We start from the raw sequence: 22201 nt of genomic DNA, 5'->3' as shown, positions 1-22201 counted from the left end.
GTTCTTAATTTTTTTAGTTAAAAGTTAAGAGACGGGTTCTTATATTCCGCTAAAAACTTCAATCTAAGAACCCCTAATAATCGTGCTTAGCAAGATGAAAGAGAGGGAAACCTGGAGATAAATAGCTAAAGAAAAAAGACACTTGCAGACTATTTGATTTAGTTACCATTTGAGCTATCCATTAGTTACCATTTGAGCTATCCATTTCCACAACCATTACTAGAAAATGTGTGTTGGTCTCAAAGTATTAGTAGCCCAATATACATTATAAGATAATTTGGGCTTGAGAGTTGTGAACTTAGTGGAATAATAGTATAAACTAAAAGAGATGATTTTCTTAGTTTGTAGCCACTTAATGCATCAGCCTATCTTGTCACAACTTTTAACGCATCTATCCATTTTGTAAAACAGCAAATCAAATCTTGAAGACATTGGAAATCAGATCAAGCAAAAGCAAACGCAGGATCAGATTAAAATAAAACGGAAATGGGGATGTGTATCATATATGTAAATATATAATAAATAGATTGGGGATGTGTATCACATATATAAATATATATTATAGATGTAATATACTATTATCGAATAATCATCTAAAACTAATTACAATCATGAACATCATTATTGATCAGAGGCATGTTGTAGAAGATCAGGGAATAAAAGCCAGCTTGTTTTATTCCGGTTAATTATATTTTCTCAAGTATTCATAGGGGCTCAATCATACATGTTTGTTTCTCTCCAGGGTAGTTAGTAGCAATTCAATTTTATATGATTTTTTCTATGAATTTATTTATATTAAATCATGAAAATGTACGGATTTATACAAACCTACTTATCCCTGAAAAATACTCTGGATGTTTTTTTTAGGAAGGAAAAAGTAATCAATCATTTGAATTTGGTACAGAAAAATACTTATAACTGTTAGCATAAATAAACAGAAAATAATAATCTACTAATGCGTACAAGAAAAAGAAGAACGTGAATTGTGAATCTGTGATAAAGGCCATGTTGTACGGGCCACTACGTAAAAGAATCATTCATAGATTAATTGTTAGAAAAATATAGTAAAAGTATTATAATGGTGGATTGGTGGCCTAATTGGTGAAGTATTTTCCAATTATATCATTATTAAAAATTCTAAACCTTATATCCTGTAATGTAATACTATCATTATTTTATGTTTATAGGAAATGCTTTTGCGTAAACGTTGCTGATATATTCATTGCCGGTTCATCACCAGCACATGCAACGACTGCTGGTCTGAAAACTTAAATGCTAGTATAATATTGAATAATGCACTAAAGAAAAGTTTCTTATTATATTAATTCGGAGTCAACTTTTTTTTTTTTTTGGGTAACTTTGGTATCTGGGTATCCACATTTTCAACTATCCTTCGTAGGGGGTCCAGCGCTCCAACGGAAAGGATGTTAAATCCGCTGTGGCCGGGGATCGAAGTCGTGATGGCGGACACCTCAGCCGAGGTTCCTTTACCACCAGCCGGCGTCAACTTCTTATCATGTATTTCACGTAATATATAATAAGCCGACTTTGTTGTTGACATCATAAAGAAACTAAATAAATTCGAATATTATCAATTAAGAACATATGATTTCAGATGCTGAAGCCAATCATTATTTTTATTTTTAGATTTGTCAAATATCCTTTCTTTGGTATTTTATTGGTTATATTTAGTTAGAAATTTTACTTGAGCCTCTAAAAAACGAACCATAGTTTTACGTCGAGACATCATTTTAAAAGTCAATAATCCTTGGAGCCATGACCACACAAAAATATATACAATGTAAGTTCAAAACTAAGATATGTTGATTAGATCAGTCAAAAAAAGATATGTTGATTAGAACTAGACTGTATTATATTCTTTTTTTATGAACTGTTACATAATTTTGTTTAAACTTATAATATATATAGTATTACCATAAGCTGGTGAACAAAAAAAAAAGGGTATTACCCATAAACAAAGGCAACATGCGAAGTTATGAAATGATCTCATCTGAAATCACTATAAAAAAAGGAAGAGAAAAGTAAGAAATTTCGAAAAAATAAAAAAGAAGAAAGAAATTTCACATGGGGAGGTGCAGTGAAAACCTGAAATCGCACTAACATTGACGTGGAAATACAAGTCCTTTACCGGCATGGCCTCCATGTTCTACGAATGGGACTTCTGAAGGATGCGTTAGTTAAAAAATTGACTCTTTTTCGTTTGTCGTTAGTGATATGTAAAGCTTATACAATTACTAAAAAGAGGACTATGTAATCTAATTAATACTAATCCGTATTCATATTATATGTATATTTCTGGAAGAAGAGATCCAATCGTTAGATTCCTGGGGAACTGAACTGAAAGTGTTTGGTAAAAGTGTGAAACCGTTTGCTTTGGAAATTGAAGCCTTCCCCATGTTTCATGTCTCTTTTTTTTTTCTCGTTCTCTCTCTCACCAGTCACCACAACATTACTACTTCACTTTTCATTAGGAAAATTAGGAAAACCGTGATTTCTTTCTATTACATATATAAATACTCTTCTACTATATGTTTACTTTTATAAGATGTTACATACACCACATAAATAATTAGCAAAACTAAACCAAAGTATTAATTCTTAAAAAGATAAAATAGTAGAACCAGTAAACTTAGTTTTACATCTACTTTTTGTAGTTTTTTTTCATTTAGCGGTGTTATCAATACCAAAAGTGTATACAAATTGCGGATTTAAAACGCAAATCACAAAAGCATAATTAAACATGGCCTTAATGACGATTTAAGTTAAAAGAAAGTCAAACTAGAATTAATAACCCCACCCTAAGGTTTTCCAAGTTGAGAGAATTAAGAAATCCAAAAGCATATGATTAGTCAACTATTTTAATCATTTAGCTTCAAAAATTAATCTGTAAACTAATTAAAACAAGATTCCAAAACGTCATCAACGCCTCTATATATCTCCATAACCTCTAGAACCCACCATGTCTCTCTCCATCATTACACAACACAGAGATCATCAAACACAAAAAGAACTAGCCATGTCTTCTTCTGTTTCCACCATAGAAGCCAAGAAGTCAAACAAAATCAGAGACATCGTAAAGCTTCAACAGATCCTCAAGAAATGGAGAAAAGTCGCTCAAGCATCAAAACAAGCCAACAACAGCAAGATTAACAACGAAGAAGACATCAACAACAACCTTACCAAAACTGGAAGTGGAAGTGCAAGTAAGAGCATCAAGTTTCTGAAGAGGACACTATCCTTCACAGATGTAACAGCTGTTCCTAAAGGCTACTTAGCTGTCTCGGTGGGGAAAGAGGAGAAGAGATACAAGATACCAACGGACTACCTTAGCCACCAAGCTTTCCACGCGCTGTTGCGTGAAGCAGAAGAAGAGTTCGGGTTTCAGCAAGCTGGCGTGCTGAAGATTCCTTGTGAAGTTGCTGTGTTTGAAAGCATTTTGAAGATAATGGAGGACAACAAGAGTGATGAGTACCTGACCACACAGGAGTGCAGGTTCAATGCAACTACTGATGAAGTTGTAACTTACCGTCATCCTTCGGATTGCCCTAGGACTCCTTCTCTTCAACCTCACAGTCCAATGTGCAGATAACTTTTGTTTTTGTATTGCTGTACTTTGTTGCTTTTAACCATTCTTCTCCCTCTTCCCCCATGTTCCCAGTTTTTTCCCTTGGGGATTTGAACTTTGTGTACTTTGCAACTCCAAGAGGAAAAAGAATGAGAGATTTTTGAATAATGAAATGTATAAAGAAATCACTGAAAAAATTGATAACATGAAAAGCTCTCATAATATTAATCTCTCTTCCATTATATGATAAATTCCAGAACTCTGTTATTCTGATGTATCATAACTCATGAGTTAATCATCTAATCAGACACAATGAAGGAGAATGTGTCACATGGCAAGAATGGATAATCAGAAACATCTAAACAAAAGCAGCTACATGGTTAACTTTACTTTTTTTTTTTTGCATTTTGTCCTCTAACTCTAAGTAGAAATCAAACCAACATCAGCCAAGAAGTGGTGGTGCAATGGCAAGTATACTCTAGTGGCTAAAGCGTAAACTAGGTCATACGGTTAGGGCTTAGGAGACCTTGATAGAAAACAAAGCAAGAGGTTCATGTTTCTATGTATGCATCTTCAGTTTTTTTCGGAACTACCCCATGTGTAATGATGTTGCAGTTATGCCAAGTAATCAGAGGTTTAACATAAACTAATGGAGTAACTAACATCAATTAAAATAAGTGTGAAAAGATGAGAGTACCCTACGGCATTGTACTTTTTAAAATCATCCAAGTTGAGACTCTGGTTGTTAAAACTATAGATTAACAAAACGTACAGTAGTATCCTATGCTTTACACAGAATGCTATAATAAGTATCTTAATTAGTGAATATAATACCTTTAGTCACAGCACCACATGCACTTTTTCTCTAAATTAAGTACTCATCATTATTGAAATCACATGCAATTAACGATTCATCCACAGCATAGTACGGCAAGATCAGAAGGAATGATCTTGGTATCCTCCCAAAATCAATTAAGATTCAAGAGAGAGGAGGTACTCAAAGATTAATGAATATGCTCTCTCTCTCAACAGAGGGTGGTCAAAGTCAAAGGTTAAGAAGCCGAGATCTGATAAAACGGAAAGGTCACATGACATATGTACCCTGAGACTTGCCACCATCTTAAGCAATCACTCATTCACACATATGTCATGAACATCTCCTGAACCTGATCTCGAGGTTTCTAAACATTACTAGTGATTTATACGGAGCTGGTTCCATATGAGACAGCAAGATCCAGCAAGAAAGTTAGTTAACATGAACAAACCATACACCTCAGAAAACTTAAAAAAAATCGTAGTGATTATACACGTCCATGACTCATATAGCTTAGTTTACTTCTTTGTAAAGTTTGGCATCCAAAGTTATGAGCTAAAGACAAATGATAGAGAAACACAAGGAAACTTTATCCTTCTTCTCTTGGGCACATAATCAATATAGACAAGCGATGATACCCGTTCGAACAAAAGGTAGGCACACATCATGAACACATACATCAGTACATAGAACAATCAGTAGACAAGTCACAGGAACACATGCATCAGTAGATACACTACAACCAAACCAAACCAAACCAAACAAAGAATATTGGATAAGAAGGCCTTTGAGTAAAAAAATAAAAGAGAAGTCACTTTTCAATGAAATTACAAATCATAAGATGTTACTTGGGATTATATGATCATGCAAGGCAATCTCTCTAGTAGTTTCACTTGAGTTTTATCACAATCATGTTTCCACAAGTCTTATTTCAAATGAAGGTGAAGCAATGGCCTCACCGTAAGAACCACAAGTCATTACGAATGCAGAGGTTTCCCATCCTCAGTATCATCCTGCTTAAAGAACGTTTTGAATGTGTCGATCCTCGTCTTAGCTTCAGGCAATTTCCGCTCTTCCATAAACTTCTTTGTGGCGGTTATGAAAGCTTCCCTGTCATGTAGTTTCCATTCCTATAACACAGTTGAAAAATATCATAAAGATCAAAGCTCTCAGATTCTAAAAGCAACAAGGACAGGTGGTAATATAACACTTGCAACCTCAAAGTCCCATTCGCCATAAAGATCAGGATCATCTTTGTTCCTCCATACATATGTTCCCACTTGTAGCTTCTCTGAAGTACCCTGCAATCAGAAAAGCATCAAGAGGTGAATCTACCCAAACTCCGACATGTAAATACATAATTAGTTGTTCTGAACCAAACAGTAGTTACCGTAAGCACCACTTCAACAGCCTTTCTGTCATATTCAACATCCTCAAAATCATCTAACAACTTACGCTCGTCATCTGTTATGCCCTTTAGCACCTGCAAGAACAACAACCTTGTTCAAACTTCTCAAATCTTTAAATGAGAAACCTAGGATTAGACAAAACCAGTCTACACACTAAAGCACATCACAAAACGATTTCTTTTCAATCATTCTATATACAGAGACAACATCAGAACATGTGAATCAAGAACAATGAACCTTTCCGGTGACTTGTCCGTTACCGTCCGGTAGAATTGTTGGATAAAGACGATTCTTGATTTTAAACCTGTGACTGAAAAAACCCACCAGAAAAGGCCATTAATCAACCTCCTCAGCTGGATCCAAAACATGAACGAGATCAAGATACGTTGACTGAGAGAGAGAGAGAGAGAGAGAGAGAGAGAGAGACGTACAAGCAGGAGAGTACGGCGGAGCTATGGTCAGGGACGCGATTAAGCAGCACGTTAACGACTTGGGGATCTTGGAGACTGCCATAGACAAAGAGATCATGACCAGCTGCTTTCCCTGACAAGATACTCATCTTCCTTTGTCTCTCCTACTCTAGTTCATGTGTCCTTGATCTACATGTGTGTCGTTAAAATGTCCATTGTCCAGCCACGTGTAAAGCATGTAAGAGGTTATGTAATTACGTATTTAACTAATGTTTTTTGGCCAATCATGAACTTCCTGGTTGTTTACAGGGAAAGTTTCTACCAACTCAATCTCAGAACAGAGGAATTAAAACCTTAACTCATAACAAACACGATAACCATTTGAAAGAGACAATGAGTCAATCCAGCCTAGCTTCAAACAGTGGTTTAGAGTAAAACATCGGTAAATGTAGCCAAACATCTACAACGTTTGTTTAGCACAGTAAGAGAATGATCGTTTGTTTGTTTGCATCATGTGGCCATTGGCTCAGGACCAGCAGCGTTCAAGATGTCTAACAAGGAGTTCTGTGGCTCCAACTCCTCGTGCCAAAGCTGCAACTTGTCCCCAGGGTAGAAGTTTCTTGTCACTCCCTCTGAGTTAATCTGTTAAGAAAAACATCAAAAGCAGTTTTGTTAACTATGTTCCGTTACAGATATGTATTCGCTTGAGAGAGAGTTATGGCTACGGAGAAGTCTTACTATGAAGGTCCGTACAACCCCTCCACTGGCTCCATCACGGGCGATGGCTAGTGAAACCGCCTTCACAACAAGTTGCTGCAAAATACACAACAAGGGTATATACAATGGAGAGGATCAGTTACAACACAAAGAAGGGTTTGCGAGATTTTTGCATAAGCAGAGATATAAATGATCTGAACCGCCTTACCTCGGCTTCTTCTTTGGTCATGTTTTCTTTCCACGCCTGATCAAAGAAACCGTAAAGGTAACTAGAGCCAGATCCTAGACACAAACACACACAGTTCCACTAGTTATTTGCAGGAAGGGCTATGTATCATAAATACAGCTATGTTAAACCCATGGATCATATGATGCAGAACAATTTGTGTGTGTGTTTTACCTCCAATAGCAAAGGGTTGCTCCACTACAGTTCCACCGAGAGGAATCCCATAGATCTTCCCACCTTCGTATTTGTCCCACCCACCAACAATGAGGCCGGTTTGGAGCATGTTCTGCTCAATAAAGACATACACTGCTTTAGTCAACAATCAACCTAACAAAGAATACATGTACAATAACGCAATGGATCCGCATACTTGTTAGAAAACATATATAAGACTACGATTCAGAATACAGAAAACTGAAACTAAAGCATATACAAAAACATCCGTCAGGCTGGATAGTGACAGAGAAGACCAAGAAATAGAAAACTATTTGAAAATATAGAGGAGCACCATCATAACAACAGGATGCTCGTAAATACTAGCTAGCTAAGGTTTGACATATAGCATCAACCTCTTATGGGCCCAAAAACAATCATCTTTTAAGTAATAAAAGCTGCCATGTTTCGCAATGTCACACTTCTAAACAAAAGGTACCAGTGACTTTAAGAGCATTTTTTCTCTACAAGTAAGGACCCTAGTAGACGTGGAACATCACTCACATTCCCCACTATTCTGAGTTGAAGTTGCTAGTTAAAACACAACCAAGCTTCAAGCCTTAAAGCAAAAAAAAAAAAAAAACGTGTACCTTGTTATTATAAGCGAGCATCCTGATAAGGTTGGCAGAAACCTTAACGGTTGCAGGCTGCCCCAGCTGAATCCTGCAAACCATAAGCAAAACGAATTACTCTATCGAATATTAACATAAGCAACATCAAGACATGGAATCAAAGGAAGAATCGAAACACACTCACGTATGCTGGTGAAGAAAGTAGCGAACATAGTCAGAGACAACCTGAGAATCAGCAGCCTACAATAGAAAAAAGCAAAGGACTTTCAATAAGAAGAGCATGTGGATTTCAGTAAAAAAGTTTTCTTTTCACATAAAAGTTAATTAAGTTATTACCGAACCGGAACGGCAGACGTAGACATTGTCTGTGAGTTGAGTAATCTTGTCGGAAGCTCGATTCGCAACGTACATCCCTGCGAGAGTAATAATAATAATAAACAGATCTCAATACAATCAGCGTGTTCTCAATAAAAACGCACTAAAAGAGTGAAGAAGGGGGGGGGGAGTCTCATCTCACCAGTGCTGGTACGTGAGTCAGCTCCGAGAACGACACCTCCATTGTAAGTGACGCCGATGATTGTCGTCCCCATTGAGTGCGGCGCATCGAGATTGAGATCCATCATACGGTGATGGTTGATGATGATGATGAGAAGTAGGGGTTAATCAAGTAGAGGATGAACTGACTGACTTAATCCTCTCAAGTCGGGCTTCTCTCCTTTGTTCCTGGGCCAGGATAGAAACATTATACTTAATTATGTCTTCGTTACTTTAACAATGATGAAATTTTAATATTTTATTAATTTATAATTTTAAAGATTATTTTTATTTTTATATATGTGAAATATGTTAATGTATAAATATAAAAATTACTTAATTTCACGGTTTATAAAATGATTAAAATTTTATTGATTCAAACTTTATGTTGTTATTATTCGATCATGTAGTGAATACGGTAAATATCAAGTAAATATAAATGTATTTTAAGTGTAAAATGATAGGTTAACATCAAAATATTATGAAATCTTATAGAAAATAGAGATAATATAAAAAACAAAGTAATGTATTATTTGTATTTATATAAAATTTTAATTTATAATTTTAATGAAATTATATATTTACATGGAATCTTCTATATTATTATTATTATTATTATCATATCGATTTTGTAATATTTTGAATTGATCCAACTCGAAACCGAATTTTTTTAATTAATTTATCGTATTTATTAATTTATCGAGTATTATAATTTATAGAGTCTCTACTGTATTTTTTTATATTTTGCTAAGATATAGGGAAATTTAATCTCATTTATAATTTTAGTGAATTAAATGGAATATATATTATCTTTATTGTGATGAAAATAAACAAAATTTTACGGAAACATATCTCTTCCATGTTTTGTTTTCTAGATGATTGTTTTTGTTTAGTTGGTGTGATTCATCTAGAATGCGTATTTGATTTAAAATTTAAAATAATTTGTATTAAAATAATAAATCTTGTGTTATTTAAACATATATTTTTAATTATTTAAATGCACTGTTAACGAAACTTGTGATTTTAAGTTTCTACTAATGTTTTCTTAAGTGGTGAATTGAGGATGAAGACGAAATTGATATTGAGATGCCACATGTGTGTGATGGTCCTGAACCTCAATCGGAGATCCCCCAGCCTCAAGCCAATCCACGCTTTGCAACACTTCAAGCGGCTTTTGATATGTACCACAGAAACCTCTCGATCATGAGTAGCCTCGTACATTCGGACGACGATGGTATGCACATGGGTCTCTTGGCCCCACTAAGAGCAGGCAGACAACAAAACCATCCAGATCGTGTTTCATGATAGATTCTTTTCTTTTTGTTTTTTTCAACAACTTAACTCATTTTATTGTTGGGCCACGATAGAAACATTATTTACTTGAAAGCCCAATACTTAATTGTCTTCATGGGCCTTTCCAGTTACGAGCTCAGTTTGTTTTGTTAATATGATGTTTTAATTTACATTTTTTGGTTATATATTTTTTGGTTATATGGAAATATTTTGTATATATTTCTGATATGATGTTTTGATCCACAATATTTATAATAGTTTTTTTTTTCTTTTAAAAGAATTTTAAATCTTTGTTTTGTGGATATGATGTTATCAGATTTATTCAAAATTCTTTTGAATTTTTTTTTCTTTGTTTTGTGGATATGATGTTTTGATTCACATGTTTTAATAGTTTTTATGGTTAAGTATTCAATTTTTTCGCATATTCACAATATTTGATATATATTTTAATTTTAAATTTATTTTTGAGATCTAGAAAATATATTCCTTTTTTTTTAGTAGAACTAAACATTTTATAGATTGCAAAACAATTATTTAGTTAAAATTAGTTTTTATTGGACCAAAATTACTATGGTTTATTAACTGTGTATTTATTGATTTGAAATTATTGGTTATACATGAGTTTAAATCAAATTAGTTTCGAAGTTACTATAATTTCAATTAACATTTTAATCAATCAAATATGTGTTTTAAAAAAAAAAAAACTAAATAATTGTTTTTTTTCTCGCATCCAAAATTGTGAAAAATAATTCGGGCATGTTGACACATATAACTTAGAGTACTTTCACGGTATTGGGCTTGAGCTTTACTCTTACTAGCCATCTAAGAGAACAAAGCGGGAAGTGAACCTTATATTGCTGAATTTGGTACACAATTCTACTCATCTTTGTTCTCTTACACATCAACGCGATGGAAGCAAAGCTAGGTGACTAGGTGAGAAAGCTGACTTGATACATGCAGTATTCGGGAGACATATAAGAAAGGCTAATAAGAAAGGGATAAGATTAGACTATTAGCAATGACGAGAAAATGAAGTTTCTGAGACGACAAGGAGACGGCCTAATCGTTTGAAAAACAAATTTAGATTGCACTATACATATAAAAGAATATATAATAATGATGTTAAAAATTTACATTCCAATGGTTAGGTTAACTACATATTTTTTTTCAAAAAAAGGCGTTAAAGGCGTTCATTAATCCTTTTAGTCGAGTAGTATATATATGTTCCTTTCCTTTTGGCCGACAAAAAAAAAGTCGAGTAGTATATGTTCCCTAAGCTCACATTTAAGCAACATGATAGCATGAACTCTTCTCCAATGTAAACATTTCTTGCCTAGCAAATTTGTAGACATCCAATAAGCTTAAGGTGTTAACAAAAAAAGATATTGTAAATGTTAAGAGGTAACTTCGTTGGAGACTTGGAGGTATCTAATCGTGTAATATTGTATTGTTTCAAAAAGCTGGCACTACTATATGTAGCAGAAAACTTATCCGTATAGTATAGGCATGTTACTTTGAAAGGTGATGGAGTTGAAAAAGGAAAAAGACGACTTCACTAGGGATCGAACCCAGAATCTCTGGTTTCGTAGACCAGCGCCTTATCCATTGGGCCATGAAGTCTTTTTGCTTGTTTTATTGAACCAAACATTCTATAGATTATAGATTTATTGCGTGCAAGAAAAGGAACCGTTTTGTGGGGGTAAAATATACAACACAGATTTGATAGGAAGTTTTAAGTATAGAGAAGCGGGGAAGAAGGAGAGGCGCTCAAAACTGAGTGAGAGAGAAACAGAGCCGATCGATTTTTATAGTAACATCTTTCTCTCTTCTTCATACCCTTTTTTTCCTTTCTAAAAAGTTTACAAACGAGAGGATCTTGTAGAGGAAACAAACTAAGAAACCTAATAAACACACGCAATATATTTTGTCCTTTAAAGAGACTTGGATGGCAAGGAACAGGAAGGATAAAGATGGAGGATTCGGCACGGATGGTTTGGTTGCTGTGGCGATAGACAAAGACAAGAGCAGCCAAAATTCTCTGAAATGGGCTGTTGATAATTTGTTACAGAAAGGCCAAACCATCCTTCTCGTACATGTCAAGCCTCGTGCTTCCTCCGTCTCAACAAACCCTTCTACTAACCCAAACTCTTCTAGTAAGAAAACCTTTTTGTTTCTTCTTTTGTCTTCTTTCCTTTCTTGGAAGCTGATGGGTTGTTTGTGTTTTCTTTTCAGAGACGAGCCAAACAAATGGTGATTCTTCAGTGGTGACTGTAGAACCAGACGGCTCTTACAAACAGTTGTTCCTTCCCTTTCGTTGCCTTTGTTCACGCAAAGAAGTGAGTCAAAAACACTTTTACACAATGTTCTAAAAATCGGTCTAGGCATAGGCACTTAGGCAGCTCTAAGCGTCCGCCTACTTGGCAAATCAGACGTAAACAAAACGATTTTTATATAAAGCGTCTAATGGCCGCCTAGCGGTTTCTTGAACATTGGTTTTACATGTCCTCTTGTCTCTCTTACTATGCTTATGATGGTTGGATACTTGTTTAGATTCAATGCAAAGATGTGTTGTTGGAGGATTCAGATGTGGGGAAAGCTTTAGTTGAATATGCAAATCAGGTCATCATTGAGGTGTTGGTGGTTGGTGCTTCCTCAAAAGGAGGCTTTCTCAGGTGTGTTTTTGTCTCTCTCTCTTTCCGGTTTGGCTGTGGATCAGATGTTAACATTTGGGTAATAAAACTCTGCAGGTTTAACAAACCTACAGACATTCCAGTAATCATTACAAAGAATGCACCAGATTTCTGCACTGTTTATGTCATAACCAAAGGAAAGCTTTCAACAAAGAGAGCAGCCTCTCGTACTGCGCCTTCTGTTTCTCCATTGCGCATTGAGATTCAACAGAATAGCTCAAGGCCACAATATCCACGTTTGCCTTCTCCTGCAACTACTAACACAAGAGGTTTTTTAAAAATGGCTTTCTTTAGTGCTTCTTCACATGTCTCTCTCCTGTAAATACTGAGTTTGTTTGTTTGTTTCTTCCTGTTTCTTGTAGCAGCTGAGAGAAAATCATTTGAGTCTCAGCGCAGGTCCCTTGACGACCAATCTGAGTCCTCCAGGTACACACATCTATCTTGTTTTTTAATTAACACGCTCACTTCAGACATGAAACTTCCTTGGTTGAAACAGGCCACCTTTCACTAGAAGAGGCCTGAATGGGAGATCATCATACGGAGATCTATCGATTCCAGATCCTGACATATCCTTGTTCAGCTCCGGAAGACCAAGTACTGAGCGTCACTCCCTTTCCTTGTTTGACAATTCTGACCAAAATCGGACTCCTCCTCCAAGGCTATCAAATTTCTCCGACATTGACAATGGTAGCTTCGAGTCGATGAACTACGGACAGGGGTCAATGGATATAAGCTCACCACCTGCTTCCTCAAGAGACTCATTTGAGAACGAAAGGTTTTCATCTGCTTCACCAGGAGGGGTAAAGACTGCTCTTCTCTGAATATTTTTGGACGTTGCTTACTAGATTCAAGATGGCTTATAATCGTGAGTTCTTGAAAACCAGGAGGATGTGGAGGCTGAGATGAGGAGGCTTAAACTGGAGTTGAAACAAACGATGGAAATGTACAGTTCAGCTTGCAAGGAAGCGCTCACATCAAAACGGAAGGTATATAGTCTCCATGACAATGAGTTGGTGTGGCTTCATTTTAAGTGAATTGTTGAATCTGCAGGCAACGGAGCTTCAACGCTGGAAGTTAGAAGAAGAGCGGAAGTACGAAGAGGCAAAGCAAGCAGAGGAAGCTGCGTTAGCCATTGCAGAGAAGGAGAAAGCAAAATCCAAAGCGGCACTGGAAGCAGCTGAAGCAGCTCAAAGGATCGCTGAAATGGAGTCCAAAAAGAGAATCAGTGCGGAGATGAAAGCTCTCAAGGAGACTGAGGAGAAAAAGAAAGCGGTGAATGCTTTAGCGAATGCAGATGTCAGATACAGGAAGTACTCCATCGAGGAGATTGAGGATGCAACAGAGTACTTTGATGAGAAGTACAAGATAGGAGGAGGAGGTTATGGACCTGTCTACAAGTGTTATCTGGATCAGACACCTGTGGCTGTGAAAGCTTTGCACACAGATGCAGCTCAAGGCAGGTCACAGTTTAAGCAAGAGGTGAAATCTCATAACAAAGTCTAGTCTAGATGACACTTTAGAACTTCATGCATCTGACTCTAATTAAGTGTTGTTTAACAATTAAACACAGGTTGAAGTGTTAAGCTGCATGAGGCACCCTCATATGGTTCTTCTGCTTGGAGCCTGCCCAGAAGGTGGGTGCTTAGTGTATGAGTTCATGTCCAATGGGAGCTTAGAAGACCGTCTTTTCCAACAAGGAGACAGCCCACCCCTCTCTTGGCAAACGAGGTTCAGAATCGCTGCAGAGATCGGCACTGTGCTGTTGTACCTCCACCAGACTAAACCAGAACCACTTGTTCACCGTGATCTCAAGCCGGCAAACATCTTGCTAGACCGCAACTTTGTCAGCAAGGTTGCTGATGTTGGCCTGGCTAGGCTTGTCCCTCCATCGGTTGCAAACACTGTGACACAATACCGCATGACATCAACTGCTGGCACGTTCTGCTACATTGATCCAGAGTATCAGCAGACTGGTATGCTGGGTGTGAAATCTGACATTTATTCACTCGGCATTATGTATCTGCAGATGATAACAGGAAAGCCACCAATGGGTCTAACTCGTTACATTGAGAGTGCCCTGGAGAAGGGGAATTTGAAAGATGTGCTTGATCCATCTGTTTCTGATTGGCCTGTTGAAGATACCACAGAGTTTGCCAAGTTGGCTCTCAAATGTGCAGAGATAAGGCGAAAAGATAGACCTGATCTTTCCAAAGTTATATTGCCAGAGCTCAACAGACTAAGAGCACTTGCTGAAGAATCAAGTCGGTCTGCGGTAGTCATCAACAGTCCCGGACCAAGCCCCACCGTTAGTCAAACTTCTTCCCCCAAGTTGTAAGCACTGATAACCCAATACAAAGATATGCATTTCAAACTTGAATCGTTTTACACAACTCATATCTTCTTCTCCAATATCCATTTTCAGGAACAGATGAATGATATTTCCATGACAGTGATTCAGTGACCTCTGAGGTCTCAAGTTTTGTTGTGATGAACATATAGATCTGCACAGAAATCAACAATCCATGTTTCACCAGAAGTTACATTTTGTATATACTCATGAAACGAGCAATTGAATTTGCATGCTCAATGTATATTGCCGCAGAGTGTCTTTCCCATATAGAAAATGTTCAAATTGTATATATGATTCTAGTTAACTTACCATCTAGTTCAGGATGGAGGAGATTCAAAGACAAAGCCATGAAACCTTTTGTTTGCCTTCTCTAACATAAAGCAAATTCAAAGATACAGTAGTCCTTCTAAAGAAACTTTCATATCATTAACAAATGTATTGTAATCTTACAATAGTATCCAATCTTTTTCGTTACGATTATTATTCTGCTTACCAAAAAGAATGTTCAAATAATTTCTATCAGAGCTAATGCTCTTCTTTATATGTGAAAGCTCACGAACCAATTGTAAATTAGCTCAACAGCTTAACGTTGTGGATTAGAGATTACATCGTCTCCACAACTTCATCTCTTTCTGATTCCTCATCTACTGTTGGCTTAACCCTCTTAGGTCTGCCACACAGTCTCACATTTTTGCCAGACAAGAGTTTCAGTGCTTTCTCTAAAGTAACCTCACTTGGTTCAGTGTTCTGCCAAGTAAAAAGTTATCCAAAATCAAAACGATAATCCTTTGAACGGGGACTCATGCAATAACATAGACAGCAATAGATCATATCATATTATCGATGCAGATCCACACCTCATTTCCTTATCAAGTATAAGACCAACATCACCTAATAAATGCTCTTCTAATTCTATTCTAAATCAAATGCAGCATATGACAGTACATAACTATACCTTTGGAACAGTAGCCATTGTGCGGCGATGTCGAACCGTAAATCCAGATTTACTTAGCTTCAAGGTCACAGGCTGTCCATCTTCTGGGTGGGTTCCCTAGTCATAAATCAGTAAACCAAGTCGTCAGCACTCCCAAATGTTAAAACATAAAACATCCCACTCAGAAAAGCAATAACTGTTAAACTTAAAATCCGTATTACCAGTGTCAGAGGATAGCGTAATAACTCGAGAGCACTTTCAAGCGTAATAGAGCTCACATCCTTTATCTATAAAGCACGGTTGCAAGGGAGTTTTCAGTAAGAGAACAGAAACATATAGATAATGTTTAATTGATAAAACTCCAACATACATGGGCTGCATTTGCTCGTTTTGGTAAGTGTCCTTTCTTGTCCTCACCAAGCTGTACATAATACCCATAAGGGCCGCACTTTAAAATAACCTGAACAAGGAAATGGATTCAGCAAATTAAAGTTGTAAGAAAACTTGTCAACAGAACAGGGTCAGAACAGCGAGACCTTCTCATTGGTATTGGGATGAAGACCCAGCAATTTGGGCTCTTCTACGCAGGTATTCCTTGGAGAATCATCTTCATCTTCATCCTCCCCATAAAGTGTTTTTGCAATGAATCTGCACATGAACAATATAGCTCAAATTATATCAGCGACCATGATAGTAACATTGATAGCTTCAGGTGAAAAGAATTTGTAGATTCAATAGCCTGCAACTTACTTGCACGAAGGGTAGCCATCACAGCCGATGAAATACCCCGTACCAAACTTGCTAACTTTGAAAATTAAGGTACCTTCCGAACAACTGAAATATGGAAAGAAACCCAATCATAACTGCACAATCTAGCAGAAGTGTGAAAGTGAAAGTGTTAGCATGGGTTGCCATTTTTTGAAAGGATGGTTTCTTCAAAATTATAAAGCAGATGCTCTATCCTGAAACTGATTAACTTAGATTATGTGCAAGGAAAAAAAGGTATGCAGACCTCGGGCAAGTTCTGGTAGGATCAGGAAGGGAAGAAAACAAAAAGTCCTCGTATTTTTTTTCCAACATTTTCTCCACCTGTAAATGTATAATAAATGTAAGAATCTAATAAAATAAGTGCAGAAAGTAGATTTTAAGAGTTCATTCTTCGAAGAACGTACCTGTTGGATTTGGACACTTTCGACACGTTTACAATACGCACTGAATCGTGTCCAGTAGTCTCTTAGGAGACCTTTCCAATTAGTAACGCCACCAGAAACGTTGTCAAGCTGAAAGCAAAAATAAGTCATAATGAGAAAAACTGAGTATCTCATCTTGCAGTATTGTAAAGAACAAACTAAAAATCCACCTCGGTCTCCATATCAGCAGTAAAACTATAATCTGTGACCTCAGTGAAGTAGTTGGTAAGAAAAGCTGAAACCTGGAAACATAGTGCAGAGGTTAGAAAGATAACGTTGCGATCGTTAGTTTACTAAATCATCAATTAGTGAGCTTAAATGCTTAATTAATGAGGAAAATACCATCCTCCCACGGAACTCCGGATACAGTACTCGGCTCTTTATTGTTAGGTACTTTCTGTCCTGTGAACAAAAAAGGTGTCAAAATACTACAAGTCTATGCCTCACATGAAATAAGGGTACTGCTAGTTTCAGATGACTATAGAGTCTCTTAACCTCTAGCAAGAAACAGAAGCACTAGAAAAAAAAGATACCACTTTCTTAACACAAGCACATACCTGTAAAACTTTAAATATAGATGCATATGTCGAGGGTCTACCTATCCCGAGCTCCTCAAGCTTTTTAATCTGAATCACATAAAAGCATGTATAACAGAATTACGCATTGTAAAACCTACCGAGAATACAATTATAAAGTATCATGCCTAATATCTCTGCGTAACCACCAGATTCAGCAATCATACAAAAAATAAACCACTTATCAGTTCATGCTTAGCTGCCATCTTACTGAAACAGAGATGAGTTACTGTTAAAGAGAACTGTTTAGGATCAATCCTTAACTTCAACAATGAGAACATTGTGTAGAAGCTTTAGTGAAAGCATTGTCTAGCTGAATGCGAACCAAAATGAACTACTGGAGAAGAAAATGTGAAGTATCAGATTCATTACATGTCTGACGTATTCAGTTTCCAGAATAAACTAGTTTTGGTATTAAAAATTGTGTCAGTTCTCATTTTCCCAACCGTATATCTTCCTCTTCGCCTATAGAAAACTTATTAACCGAAAACATAGTGTGGAATTGGATCTTAGATACTTCTGAGACAAAGGAAATTAGAATGCCATACCAGTGACCCTTCGGAATAGCGTGGTGGGGGCTGAGTATGGTGCTGCTTGAGCTCCACTTCACCAATATGTAACGGATCCCAATCCTGAAAAGAGGAGAAAGAAATGACAACCATGGTACAAAGCACAGGTAAAGAAAAAGTTGTGATATTAGGAATAATACCTTCAACAAACTGAGAGTTTCAAAAGTTTCCTCCCGCTCACTACTCTTTTCATCGTCTTTGGTTTTGATTGTCTTAGTTTCAGGGTCCTACAACAAAAATCAACAAAAACCTCTAAGCATATGTTCAAATAGAATAAGGATCCCTCATTAGCTGATAACAAACAAAATTAAAATCTAAATAGGAAAAAACGTCAAAATAAACGTGCAAATGGCAATCTAAAGCCAAACTTTATGAGTCATCGTACCTCGTAAACTGCCTGGTATCCAAGAAAAACGACTTTTGAGCATGATGATCTGAAGATAATTGATTCAGAGGCATTTCCAATATCAACTTGTATCTGAACAAGAAAAGAGTCAGAAATAAATTGGACAGATATGTTGGTTTCCAAAATATTAAACATTTAAACCTTAAACCACTCAATATTAGTTGATGGCAAATTCAGTTACATACTTTCTTTCCCTTTTTCTCTAGCTAGTCGACAAGAAAACCTAGCTAACATGCTACATGCAGGATTTGAAGTACAAATTAGCTCATATATTACCTGCACAACAGAAGCAGGCTCCATCTGACATGCCACAGATCGCGACCATATTAAGGTATACAATTTTAGAGAATCCGAATCAAGCAGGCTAGCAATCGTTGCTGGAGATGCATACAAAGATGTTGAGAGTTATGACAATAAACTGTATGGTAAATTATAGGTGATGACTAAAATCAATCTTATAATCTGAAGAAAGAGTGGTAAATTATTTACTTACATGGTAATCTACGTATATTGGTAGGTCTAATAGCTTCATGCGCCTCCTGAGCGTTCTTAACCTTTTTAAAATATTTACGAGGACCATCTGATGTAAAACTCTCCCCATACCTGCAGATAATAAGTCAATAGCTGCTAAATTTTTCTTGAGTCAAATGGATTAATGTAAAATAACTACGAATCCATTTATATCTCTTACCTTTCTACCACCAATGACTGTATATCCTTGATAGCTTCATCAGCTATCTGATGAGAACAGAAACAAACGAAAAATAAATCAAGAAAATCAAAATGAAGTTGTAACAAATAGCAAGATGAACCAGTCAGTAATAATTTTGAAAATCAAAACAAAAATGAATGCTCATAGCAGATAATACACAAGTATGGAGATTACCCACATGTAAACCATCTGTCCGCATGTATGTTATAAGACCAGTTGATTTACCATCAGACAGTTGGACACCTTCGTATAGTTTTTGAGCAAGCTGAAAAGTACTTATTATCAGAAACATAGACTCAATGAAAAGTAAATAAAACGAAAAAAAAAAGGTTTCAGTTTCTCAACCTTCATGGTATATGCTGATGAAAAATGCAATTTGTTAGCTGCATCCTGCTGGAGGGTTGATGTTATATATGGAGTTGGTGGATTTCTCCGTGTAGTGCTTTTCTTAATGCTCTTCACTAGAAAACCTTCTGATCTTATCCTTTGCTCAATGTCCTGTGCATCTGCTTCAGAGCTGATAGAAAGCTGATTTAACTTTTTCGAATTTAGACTGGTCAAGTGAGCTGAAACAGTAGATGAACTATCTTTCCCTTGCACTTTGATCCCTACAGTCCAGTACTCCTGAGGTTTAAATCCGTCAATTTCACTTTCTCTATCACATATAAGCGCCAAAGCAGCAGACTGTACTCGCCCAGCTGAGGGGCAACCCGGAAGTTTCCTCCAAAGTAGTGGTGAAATATTAAAACCGATTAGGTAATCAAGAGCACGCCTTGCGAGATAGGCGTGTACCAAGTCCCCATCAATTTCTCGTGGGGATTGAAGTGCAGTTTTTATTGCTGACTCAGTGATCTCATGAAAAACAACCCTTGCTACTGTCATACACTCATGTAAGGCACCTTGCTGCTGCAACATCTCAATGATGTGCCAGGCAATGGCCTCTCCTTCACGATCTGGATCCGATGCAAGAATCAGATTTTCAGCTCTGATAAATAAAGTAAACAGAATGAGATACAGAATCACATCAATAACATAGGAAAGAAGGAGCTCATATCATATGAAGCTGAAGCAGTCATATACTAGGTAGACAGGCAAGAAACCGTACCCATTTAATGCCATCTTTATGCTCTTAATATGAGTCCAGGCGGAAGATGGAACCTCCCAAACCATGCTAAAATCGTCATCTGGCCTGACTGAACCAGACCTTGAGGCCAGGTCTCTGATATGACCATAACTTGGCAAAACTTCGTACATGTCACCAAGATAACCCTGAATAACTTTTGCTTTCGTGATTGACTCAACGACAATAACAGATTTTCCACTTGGCGGAAAAAGTGGTTTAGAAGCATTTTGACCTCGATGCTCTATGCTGTTTTGCATGGGTTGAGCTTGAGGAACCTGCTTATGTTTTGGTGTATTGCTTGCTTTTGCTGATGGAGAAGAGCTTTTTGCCACCTCCTTCTGAAAACTGTAATGTTAGATAACATAAGCAAGAGTATATCCAAAATATTTTAAATGCTTAATACCTTAACAGATGAAGACTTTCGATTTCCAGAGCCAGAACGTTTTGGCTTGGGAACGCTTTTTGAACTCTCTTCTACAGAAACCTCCTCCGTAACTGGTACTGCTGAGGAAGATTTATCATCCACTTTCTTGCTCTTTGGCCGCCGCTTCGTTTTGACAGGAGAGGCTTGCTTAGCTTTGCTAGCAGTGGGATTGCTTGCTTCTGTTTTTGATGGGGCAGAACTTTTGGGCTCCTCAACAGTGGGATCTTTTGCCACCTCCTTCTGAGAACACTACAATGTCAGGTAAAATACTTAAGGGTGAAACTACTATTTTAAAAAATTTAATACCTTAGCAGATGAAGATTTTCGATTTCCAGAACCTTTTGGCTTGGGAACAGCATTCAAACTCTCTTCCAGAACCGAAACCGCTGGAGAAGATTTATCTTCGACTTTCTTGCTCTTTGGGCGCCGTTTTGGTTTGACAGTAGAGAATTTCTTACCGATGCTAGCAGCAGGTGAAGGTGCAGTTGATAACTCCACCTTGATGCCACTGCTAACATCTCCAATAACCGGTTCAGTAGAAGTCACTACCGCTTCAACTCCAGAGGAAGCCAAAACCTCATGCTTCTTATTAAACTTCCTGATAACCTTATCCTTATTCCCAGTATTAGGGACTTGAGAAAAATATCTCCCTGGAAACGTTTTGAAACTACTTCCAAAAGACGTTAAGCTGCTCCAATGTGCAGCATAACTAACAGAACTGATGGAAGGAAGTGCGCAAGCTAAGGTAAAACAACTTGCGTTCTCTCTTTTAAACTGAAGCTGGCATACATTTCTAACGACTTTATCAATCCTAACTACTGAAGAGGAAGATGAGGCTGGAAAACTCTGAATTGTCCTGCACTGCAACTGCAACAGACAAAAACAAGTAATCGCCACAATCTCCATGAGTTCTGGTGATGAATTCTCACTAAAGTATAAAGATTTAGCCATAAAGAACAAAACTTTGAATCGATAAGCATCCCCACTAGTGGAAACACAAACCTTAGCCATGAGAGGACGAAGAGACAGAGGTGAAGTCGAAGAAGGAGACTTAGCAGCCGCAAGTGAGAGCGTTCTCTGCATTTGGGAACAGAGACTAACTGATTCAGACAGTTTCAAATCGTCTTACAAGTGGGTCTGTTGCTTTTTCGTATATCCATCCGAAGAAGAAAGATTTTGCTAAATGGCGGAGGAGGAAGGAGAGGAGATTTCTGGTAAAGAAAATGTGAAGGGTTTATACCTCTCTGAGAGGTTTATCTGTTTATTATAATCCGAGTCGGGTCGGATCTTTATCGGTTCGGGTTTTCATGGCCCAAATAAGAAATCCGGATCCTAGCAGCAGAGTAAGGTGGCCCCACCCTCTGTTTTCTTCTTCGTCTTCATCCAGGGTATTAGCTAATGTTTTAAAATTTGATTGTGTTGAAAAAGTTTAAAGTTCGATACTTTTTGTTTGT

General features: G+C 37.0%; 5 protein-coding genes and 1 non-coding gene across 11 annotated transcripts; 2 read left to right on the top strand and 4 right to left on the bottom strand.

Moving 5' to 3' along the window:
- The first annotated feature begins 3000 nt into the window (after positions 1–3000).
- LOC106304999 lies at positions 3001–3741 on the top strand. Its single transcript, XM_013741379.1, has one exon. It carries the CDS (start codon positions 3038–3040, stop codon positions 3608–3610), a length of 573 nt encoding a protein of 190 aa, XP_013596833.1. The 5' UTR covers positions 3001–3037; the 3' UTR covers positions 3611–3741.
- A 1451-nt stretch (positions 3742–5192) lies between these two features.
- On the bottom strand, positions 5193–6440 carry LOC106301391 (protein AIG2). The gene is made up of 5 exons (XM_013737771.1): positions 6241–6440; positions 6047–6119; positions 5791–5883; positions 5618–5701; positions 5193–5530 (listed from the first exon to the last, which is right to left on the bottom strand). Exons 1-5 carry the CDS (start codon positions 6366–6368, stop codon positions 5378–5380), a joined length of 531 nt encoding a protein of 176 aa, XP_013593225.1. The 5' UTR covers positions 6369–6440; the 3' UTR covers positions 5193–5377.
- A 115-nt stretch (positions 6441–6555) lies between these two features.
- Positions 6556–8699, bottom strand: LOC106301390 (proteasome subunit beta type-6-like). Its single transcript, XM_013737770.1, has 8 exons — positions 8465–8699; positions 8284–8360; positions 8132–8187; positions 7966–8038; positions 7337–7448; positions 7145–7218; positions 6958–7032; positions 6556–6861 (listed from the first exon to the last, which is right to left on the bottom strand). The coding sequence occupies exons 1-8, from the start codon at positions 8568–8570 to the stop codon at positions 6730–6732; spliced, it is 705 nt and encodes a 234-aa protein (XP_013593224.1). The 5' UTR covers positions 8571–8699; the 3' UTR covers positions 6556–6729.
- Positions 8700–11321: 2622 nt separating this feature from the next.
- On the bottom strand, positions 11322–11394 carry TRNAR-ACG. Its single transcript has one exon. It is a non-coding gene; the product is annotated as a tRNA-Arg (tRNA).
- A 251-nt stretch (positions 11395–11645) lies between these two features.
- LOC106306786 (U-box domain-containing protein 35) lies at positions 11646–15132 on the top strand. Of its 4 annotated transcripts, none has more exons than XM_013743537.1 (10): positions 11646–11927; positions 12007–12110; positions 12325–12446; positions 12522–12733; positions 12830–12890; positions 12961–13264; positions 13349–13450; positions 13515–13943; positions 14035–14795; positions 14887–15132. In XM_013743537.1, the coding sequence occupies exons 1-10, from the start codon at positions 11720–11722 to the stop codon at positions 14894–14896; spliced, it is 2313 nt and encodes a 770-aa protein (XP_013598991.1). In that variant the 5' UTR covers positions 11646–11719; the 3' UTR covers positions 14897–15132. The 4 variants fall into 4 exon arrangements, with proteins under 4 accessions (XP_013598991.1, XP_013598990.1, XP_013598989.1 ...); XM_013743536.1 differs by having other exon boundaries at positions 12827–12890; XM_013743535.1 differs by having other exon boundaries at positions 12325–12733.
- Positions 15133–15215: 83 nt separating this feature from the next.
- On the bottom strand, positions 15216–21973 carry LOC106306785 (DNA topoisomerase 1-like). Of its 3 annotated transcripts, none has more exons than XR_001263187.1 (23): positions 21750–21966; positions 21054–21620; positions 20727–20987; positions 20306–20661; positions 19546–20185; positions 19379–19465; positions 19180–19226; positions 18982–19091; positions 18765–18865; positions 18468–18560; positions 18223–18309; positions 18062–18145; positions 17496–17564; positions 17281–17340; positions 17109–17180; positions 16921–17028; positions 16761–16837; positions 16499–16620; positions 16285–16396; positions 16119–16208; positions 15970–16035; positions 15770–15865; positions 15216–15561 (listed from the first exon to the last, which is right to left on the bottom strand). XR_001263187.1 is itself a non-coding variant. In XM_013743533.1 (23 exons), exons 1-23 carry the CDS (start codon positions 21828–21830, stop codon positions 15418–15420), a joined length of 3486 nt encoding a protein of 1161 aa, XP_013598987.1. In that variant the 5' UTR covers positions 21831–21973; the 3' UTR covers positions 15216–15417. The 3 variants fall into 3 exon arrangements, 2 of the variants coding, with proteins under 2 accessions (XP_013598987.1, XP_013598986.1); XM_013743533.1 differs by having other exon boundaries at positions 16499–16582; positions 21054–21614; positions 21750–21973; XM_013743532.1 differs by having other exon boundaries at positions 16499–16582.
- Between the last annotated feature and the right edge of the window lie 228 nt (positions 21974–22201).

Source organism: Brassica oleracea, chromosome C7, assembly GCF_000695525.1.
Source record: "Brassica oleracea var. oleracea cultivar TO1000 chromosome C7, BOL, whole genome shotgun sequence".
NCBI lineage: Eukaryota > Viridiplantae > Streptophyta > Magnoliopsida > Brassicales > Brassicaceae > Brassica > Brassica oleracea.
The sequence above is the reverse complement of the archived record's forward strand: the minus strand, read 5'-3'. Positions and strand labels throughout refer to the sequence as shown.